We start from the raw sequence: 8,741 nt of genomic DNA, 5'->3' as shown, positions 1-8,741 counted from the left end.
TACAGAGGGATCCATCCCAAAAGAAGAGGGGAACTTGGGGTCATTCACGCATTCGAGCCAGTCAAAAGAGCAAAGTTTTACCTTCTTAGCCAAGAATGACGAATTATATCCCTGTGCTTCGTCTGGATGAGGAGTTTCTCACACTATCTTCGCTGGCATAGAAGACGTGTACCATGCCATAAGCAAGTTGTCCTTTAGGCTATGTTTGTGATCAATGGGTACATAAGGGTAAACCATTAAGCTCCGAGCAGAATGAGGAACAGAAAGAGGATCATCGAATTCAACAAATCGATAATGAATCTGCTCCTTTAATTGGGATTCATCAGGTTTTGACTAACTTTCCCAACTAGTGGACTTAGAGGAAGAAGAAGCGGCTTTGTTCCATATGGAGAGTGGTGGGGCAAAAGAGGAGCTTCCAAGATCCATTTCTGCAAATGCTTGGTCCAAAGGTTTATAGTTGGCAGATTTTTGGTCTAAAGGTTGGTAATTTGCAAAAGCTTCCATGACTTGTATAAATTGAAGCGGATAGGTTTAGCCAACAAATGCATTAAGGTTCTTTCGAGGCCTGCAATCATCTTCTAAAGACTCCTCGTATGCTCGATCAATATAAGAGAATGTGTGATTGGCCATTAGGGATATATCAGTCTTTTCGTCTACTCAAAGAATGGAAGTACAAAGCACAAGGATTTAATGAAGTTCACTGCTTCATTATTCAAAAAGTGGTTATACCTCAAGAATATACAGAGTCCATGCGCATCCTAGAATGTGGGTAGATTGCACTAGTTCACTAATATCACCAAGTATTGGATATATTAGTGCGGGGGGTAATGTTGGTTGTATAATTTGTAAAAGCCAATCACAATTTAACACATGGCATAAGGAGGGCAATTTGGGAGTTAATACAAGTTGCCAATCAAAGTCGCACACGTGGCAGTTCATATTGATAATAATGGATCTGCGTAGCACTGGAATAGTCGAGAGATACAAGATGATGTGGCCTAACGGTTACTCATAAGTTTAGATTCAAAATCAGGAGGGAAGCCTAACTGCAAAAGTGGCGTAGTGGAACTGACTGTGAGACAACATGTTCAGCAATCATGGGAGGACATTTTGACGGTTGGAAGCCCACTTCGACGGTTACCACTACGAAGTATAAATAGCAAGGAATGCCCCAGAATGAAGGACCTAGACTCAGATCTAGAAACCAGTTTATTTACTTCATTTTCTTTCCGGTTTTACATTTCCAGTTCTTTATATTTCCAGCACTTCAATTCCTGTACTGCACTTTATTTCCTAGGAGTAGTTTTTCAGTAGTTTGTTGATGTGAACCTTGTCGAAACTAGGTCATTATAACTTCATTGTAAATTTTCATTTGTTTAATGAAATTTGATTTCTAAATTATATTTACGTGTTACTATTCATAATTTTCTCCTAAATAAGCCACCAGTAAAAGTCCTCTTCATTGAGGCTGAAAGAACTTCAACATAAATCGCTTGATAATTGGTTGGCAATTATAAATTCTGTAAGGACTAATTAATCATTGCTGGCACGCTTAAATTTACACTATTAACCCTCGAAAGCCAAAAAAAGCCAACAATTTCTTATTTGAAGTATTTTTCATTGTAGGTTTGTGTAGTTATTAGTATTGTTTGCTGAAATTCTTGCAAACTCAAAATTATATAATTTAAAGTAAAATAAAGCATCCCTCCCTTGACTTTTTAATAATATATATTTTTTAAAACTTTTATAAATTACTTTTGCCTTGTAACTATAAAAAGAAGGGGATTTTTGTTTAGAGTCCTTGATATTAAGATTTTATAGCATAAAAGACATCTAATATTTTCATAATATCTAAGGTCCCTCAACATCGATCCAGTGAAAATTCAATTCAGAGAATTTCTCTGGATTCCAATCTAGAGATTTTCTCTGTATTTCCAGAGAATTTATTTGGGTTCAAATCACAAAATTTCTCTGTCTTCCCAATACTGATGTGCAATACACAAATCGATCACCCAAACAAGCAACAACAACAACCAATATACATATATATATATATAGAGAGAGAGAGAGAGAGACAGAGAGATAGAGACAGAGACAGAGAGATTCACTGAAATGAGAATTTCTCTGGGTTCAAACCAGAGAAATCCAGAGAAAATTGAAATTTCTTTAACTTTGTTCACAAATTTTTCTCTGTTTGTTCACAATTTTAAACCGCAGAAAATTGTTTTAACCAAACTAGAGAAATTTTAGCACAATGATTTTCATTGGCCAAACTAGAACTTCATCACAAATATGGGTGCATTTCGTTTCATCATGTAGCTTGTTTTTCTACTAAAGATGCCTTCAAATTAATTTGTTGTTTAACTAGAAATCTATAGAGTTCATAAACTACAAATCAATTTTTCTGAAATAGATAAGCAATCCATAACAGGTTCAATGAATGAAATCAAGAATCAGATGCAAAAATCAAAAAACTAAATTAGTAAAGAAGCTCAACACCCAGATTAAAACCACAACATAATTTAAAGAAAACTAATCCTTACAAGCCAAGAACAAGAAAAATCAAGATTATAGTTTGGATAGGGAAAAAACAGAGGGATGAAAGAAACCCAATTAATTGTAGAGAAATGTTGTTAGGTTTTATTCTTGGCAACCCCGTTTGACAAAACTCCTTTCAGTTGTATTTATTTTCGCACTTTTATTTCAGTGAGGCTATGAGTGTTTAGATGCGAATCCAACCTGAATTGTGCCTTTTAAAGAAGTTTGTGATGCTAATGTTTTCAAGATTGCCACTTCGCTGATTATGACGGGGATCGAGCTGTGCAAAATGCAAAAATGCAAAAATGCATTCAAAATTGCATGTCCGCTCGAGCGGACATACCCGCGCTCAAGCGGAGAATCCCTGGTTCCAGCAGTCTTGGTCGCCTGCAAAAGTACTGAGATGTGTGATTCCGCGCTCAAGCGGGTTCTCTAGCGCTCGAGCGGACCTCTGTTATATCACGCGCAGATTTTACTGAAGACGCTCGAGCGGGATGTTGGGCGCTTGAGCGGACCGCGCGAACACAGTTTTCCGGATTTCAATAAGGATTGGGTTTTCTTCCAAATCTAGGATTACTTTTGGTTTTTCTATAAGTAGTTGGTTTTCTCCCAAAACTAGACTAATATATAACTACTCCAGATCTTCTTTTTTGGGTTCTAGGGTTTATATCTAGGGATACTTTGTGAGTTTTTCTTTGATGTTTTATTGAGTATTCAACTCATGGTTTAAGGAGAGTACATCAAAGGTTGTGTTTTGTTCTACAAAAGAGAGAGTTGTTCTTCGGTGGATTCTGAAGAATTCGAGCCTGAAGCTTTGGTGGATTCCGGGGTGGCTCATCGTAAAGACAATTCCGAGGTGAAGACGGGTTGGAAGAGGCACATAGAGGTTGGTTCAATTAGGCGTGGATTCGCTAGGTAATTGAGAGTATACCTGTGTAATTCCTTTAAATCTTCTTAGTGGATTGTTTTGTGGCTGTTGCCCGTGATTTTTTTTATCACAGTTGGAGGTGTCCAATTGTGGTTTTTTCCACGTAAAATCGTTGTGTCTCTTTGTCTTGATTGTTTGATTGAGATTGTTATATTCTGCTTAAAATTGATACATAATCACAAATCAACATCTAGGGATTTCTAGATTTTTTCAAATGTGATATGAAAAAACAGAGAGTAACATACGACAAACGAAATGGCATACAATCAGATGTAGAAATCAGATTTGAAATCCACGGTGCTTGCGAATTCGACTTAAGAACTCGAGTCTAGGTCACAATCGTGTTGATTCTGGAAGCTACGAATGGACACTTCGACTTCTCGAAGGCTCGTCTCTTGCGATGGGCCTCTTCGTCGTCTTTGGCGTCATCGTGAGAGGTGCTAAGGTTAATGCAAGCCATCACTTGAAAGAGACAAAAAACACTGAAGTCGTGCCCACCCAGATCAAATATCTAGGAATCTTAGACTACAAAAAGAAATATTGTGGATCTCTTTCATTACTAAAAGTTGAAGAGGAATGTTAGACTAAGTTTTCCCAAAAAAAAATTACACCAAATTCCTTGACATTGAATTTTTTTTATTTTTTTAAAAAAATAAAAAATTTACACTTTTTAAGCTTGCAAGAAAAATGAGATATATGAGATAATGGACTATATAATAAATGAAACTAAAAATTTTAAATTTATTCAGCTGGCTTGTTTTCATTTTTCAGAAAACACTTTTCAGAAAATTCTACATTCTTATTTTTCATGTTTTTTTGTTTTTACTGAATTTTTTTAATATTTTAAGCAATTTTTTTACTTTTTAGACGCATCTAACATAGATACACCTAAAAAGTAAAAAAATTATAAAAAAAATCTTTTAAAAATTCACTAAATACCAAAAATATAAAAAAAAAATACAAGAATTTGGTACATTTTTTGTATTTTTATGTATTTATTAATTTTTTAAAATATTTTTTCACAAATTTTTTTCTTTTTAAATACATCTAACTAAGGTGCATCTAAAAAAGTAAAAAAAAAAAGTTTAAGATTTTAAAAATATTCACTAAAAACAAAAGAATACGAAAACTAAAAAACTTAATCCGAAAAATTCAAATCAAACACACTAATCAGTATTTTTAATTTTAAAGAAAAAAAGTGCAAAAAAATATCAATACGACGACGTAGCCAATGGCTTTCATGCGGGGCCTAGGCAGAATGCTCATTGGCCACGAGCAAAGCAAGAGCTACCGGCATTATTATTCATTCCGTAAATTCAAAAAAAAATCATAACGACGTGACGTACCAGCAAAATATATGACCGTTGCACAACGTTCCAAAAATCCAAACCTTTTAAAAACTTACCGTTTATCAATCACCTCATAACAGAAGCTCCTCCTCTTCCTCTTCTCTCTCACCACACACACACTCACACACTTCTAACCATGACAATCTCGTAGAACACAGTTGCTAAGAATTCAAATTTCTCTTGAGATTTTACCCCTTTGACTCTTTGATCCAATCTTTACTTATCTTTCTTGATATTGTAGTTGTTTGGAGTTGAAATTCATAAGCTTTTTAAGCTCTTACTGTTCTGGGTTTCTTTTTACTTTATCCCATTTCACATCGAATCTTGATTGAATTTCTTGATTTCATACCTCAATTTGAGGGATTTTTTCTTTTCTGATACTGTCATTATCACTCAATTGTTTCTGGGTTTAACTCAAAACCGGCCATGGCAACATTAGCCCCTGGAGTTCTGCTGAAGCTTCTCAATGGAATGAATACAGGGGTCAAACCCACGAGTGAGCACCGGAGCTCGCTTGTGCAGGTGACCGACATTGTCCCCGCCGATCTTGATGAGAAGAATCTATGGCCGAAACATGGGTTCTACGTTAAAGTATCCGATTCATCGCATTCGATCTATGTTAGCTTACCATTTGAACAAGATGATCTTGTTCTCAGTAACAAAATGCAGCTTGGACAGTTCATCTACGTCGACAGATTGGAGCCCGGATCCCCTGTTCCTGTTGTAAAAGGCGCAAAACCGCTTCCTGGACGACACCCATTAGTTGGCACGCCAGAACCATTGATGGGTTTGAGAGAAAAGGGAGAGAAAAGTGAGCAAAAGGGCAATTCAAGGCTCTCATCAGCGACAAGAAGAGGTTCTTGGGGAACAGGAACAGGGCAGAGTGGAACAGAGTCCTCTGTTTCAACACCCCTGCCTTTAAAGTCTGGTCCTTTGGATTTTGAGCAATGTACACCGGTAAAAGAGAGGCCTAGAATCGGGAGTAATTTTGCGATGATGTCTCCAATGATAAGAGGGAGATCCGGAAAGGATGGCAGCTCAAGCGGAGTTAGGGCTGGTGGTGGACTTCTGTCTAAAATGGTGGATTCAAAGGGAGAGAAAGACAGTCCTGCTTTGGTTAGGAAAAGCTGCGTCACGCCATCAATGTCAAAGTTTCCGAGGAGCAAGAGTGTCTGTGAAAGAGAGCCAAGGATCCCTAGAAGTCCCTTCAACACAGCTGTAGGTACATTTTTCTCTTTTACAGTTAGTTAAACACCCTTAAAAGACCAGGGATCTTCTGCGCCAAAATCGTTTTCCCCTGTTCCCAATGCACGATGTGGTAGAAATCTCGAAACACGAAAATAGAAAGACATGGTGGTGCCACTTGGAGTGTGTGCACTGGGGATAGATAGCGATTTTAGAATAGAACATCTCGCGCAAGTGTGTGCACTGGGGATAGACAGCGATTTTGGAATAGAACATCTCGTGCACTTGGAGTGTGTACACTGGGGATGGATAGCGATTTTGGAATAGAACATCTCGTGCTGCCTTACATGACCCCTTACAATGCCTGGGATCTTCTGTCCCAAAATCCTTGCCTTCTTTTCCCAATGCACAAGGTAGCAAGAATCTCGAAACATAAATCTCGAGACATGATTGTGCAACTTGGAGTGCATTGGGGAGATAGCAAGTTTGGGACAAAGCATCCTGTGCCATCGTACATGACCAATTTTCTGTTGAGTTTTGTGTGGAAGATAAATTTTCCTGAGAAAACAAAATTTCCATTTCAGGAGAAGAAAAGCTCGACTCCACCACCGAGTTTGCGGAATGCAAGAGTGGCAATTTCTCTCAACATGGGTGGAGATGCACAGAATTCATCAAACTCAAGGGTGACTTCACAATCAGAGTCGTCCCAATCTGCTAGTTTGCCCTCCAATGACAACAACACTAGTCTGGCCCTGAATTTACCCGGAAAACTAAGCATTCTGGGCAAGGTAAATTGGTGTAATTTTCTTTTCTTTGAACTGCATGGTATAATTTGAGCAGTGTTGATTAAATCAATTCATGGTTTATGAAAAAATAGGAAGCTGTGCAGCAGAGGGAAACAGCACAAAAGATTGCCCTTCAAGCACTGAGAGATGCTTCAGCAACTGAAACCCTAGTTCGGTCTCTCAAGTACAAAATTTCTCTATAGCTTTTTAATTTCCTTAATACTGAATTTTAATTTTTGCTATGTTTGGATCATGGAATTGTGGAGGAATTTTGTGGTGAGAAAGGAAAAGAAAATGGAAAAGATAAGACAACATTCAGTGATTTTGTTGTTTCTGAGGTTTTATCTATGCTATGTTTGCATTTGTGGAGTGATTTGCGGGGAAGATTAAGGAAAAGAAAAGGGAAAGGTTGAAGAAAAAGAAGCTTGATTTTATTTGTTTTGTTTCCCTTTTTATTTTGCAAGATCCAAAGATGGCACTAAAGTGTACTGATCATCAATATGAATTCTTGTAGGATGTTTTCAAACTTAACAAAATCTGCAAAAGCAAATTCTCCAGCAGCCTGTTTCGATCAGTTTTTGGAGTTCCACAACCAAATTGTGCATGCAGTAGCTGAAATGGTGTCCATTCAAGCTGCAACAGCAACTAGTGAAATTTCTCAAACTCCAATCACAAGAAAGCACAAGGAAACTGCATGCAAGAAACCCGAAGAAAAAGAAGAAGAAGAAGAACCCTCTATCTTACATGAACTCATCCACAATTCGATGAATCACCAACAACCCCGCTACTCAGAATCAAATGCATCATCCAAAAGACGAAATGCCCTATACAAATCAATCGCGGCCTTCCCTGAAAGAAGTGATCAGAAAACAGTTCTAGGGAAACACCTGAGATCATCAAAACTGTTGGTTGAGGCAGTTACATCAGAGAACGATGAAAACAAGAAACCGGGTTCTTCTTCTTGCAGCCTAAGTAGTACAATCAGGCTGGGAAAGCAGATTGAGACTGAGGTGGGAAACTGGTTTATGGATTTTCTTGAGAAAGCTTTGGACACCGGTTTGAAGAAATCGAAAGGGACAGTTGAAGCAGATGCTCGGAAAGTTCCACAATCGCTCATATTGAAGGTTATTAATTGGGTGGAAGTGGAACAGTGTGACTCTAGCAAGAGGCCAGTGCATCCAAGAGCTGTACAGATAGCGAGGAAGTTGAGGATCAAGATGAAGAATCCTTGAATTTGTTGATGTGGGAGGATCCGATTAAGCTAGATTTGATTGATTGTATCAGATTTTGTTTGATCTGTTGTGAAAACTTGTGGCTTTCTTGTGGTGTTCTTTAATTCTTTGGTGACTGTTGCATTTGTCATTACACATCATATGCTTGTATGAGATTTTTATCAATTAATTGAGGATTTTCGAACTTTTCAAAACACGAAAAACAAAAACAAAGGAAATGATAAGGACATCATGTTAGCACCGCATTAATGTATTTGGACCACCGATTCAATGTCGTATCTAAAATATTTAAAATGACGGCAAATTTTGTACCCTTTCCGTAATTCCTTTTTATCAGAGTGAAAGGTGGGACTAGCGAAAAGGGTGATGAGCTTGTTGCTGATTAGTAGTACATTCCATTGTGTTCTGGCAATTCTATTGTTTCCTAAACAATGGGGATTTGATTCTGTCAGCAAGAAAATGGATACAAAAGGTGAAGATTTAGGACATTCAAAGGCGGCTCGCTATATTTGGTGTTTTGTGATGATGGAACAAAACTCTTTGACTGCTGCTGGTTATATGATAAGAGATAACATCATCATCATCAAGTCCTGGGATACAAAAACTCTCGGGATACAAAAACTCTCAAATAGGAAGATAGATATACCCTAATAATATATGAAGCATAAGTGCTTTGAAAAATGTACCGAGTACTTACCGGTATATATAGTACCTCCTATGGTAT

General features: G+C 37.5%; 1 protein-coding gene across 1 annotated transcript; it reads left to right on the top strand.

The window, feature by feature from the left end:
- Positions 1-4,888: 4,888 nt before the first annotated feature.
- Positions 4,889-8,230, top strand: LOC114320294 (dicer-like protein (DUF936)). The gene is made up of 4 exons (XM_028267442.2): positions 4,889-6,033; positions 6,585-6,788; positions 6,878-6,969; positions 7,300-8,230. The coding sequence occupies exons 1-4, from the start codon at positions 5,242-5,244 to the stop codon at positions 8,015-8,017; spliced, it is 1,806 nt and encodes a 601-aa protein (XP_028123243.2). The 5' UTR covers positions 4,889-5,241; the 3' UTR covers positions 8,018-8,230.
- The last annotated feature ends 511 nt before the right edge of the window (positions 8,231-8,741 follow it).

Source organism: Camellia sinensis, chromosome 5 (genome assembly GCF_055761805.1).
Source record: "Camellia sinensis isolate YWXY chromosome 5, ASM5576180v1, whole genome shotgun sequence".
Lineage (NCBI taxonomy): Eukaryota > Viridiplantae > Streptophyta > Magnoliopsida > Ericales > Theaceae > Camellia > Camellia sinensis.
This window is presented reverse-complemented; position numbering and strand designations above follow the sequence as displayed.

What these genes read in the sequence shown, in the direction of transcription:
- LOC114320294 (XM_028267442.2), top strand. Translation starts at nt 5,242, where the DNA reads ATGGCAACATTAGCCCCTGGAGTTCTGCTGAAGCTTCTCAATGGAATG. An exon ending in GAAGTCCCTTCAACACAGCT is followed by an intron (nt 6,034 to 6,584) that starts GTAGGTACATTT and finishes TTTCCATTTCAG; the next exon opens with GAGAAGAAAAGCTCGACTCC. An exon ending in AACTAAGCATTCTGGGCAAG is followed by an intron (nt 6,789 to 6,877) that starts GTAAATTGGTGT and finishes ATGAAAAAATAG; the next exon opens with GAAGCTGTGCAGCAGAGGGA.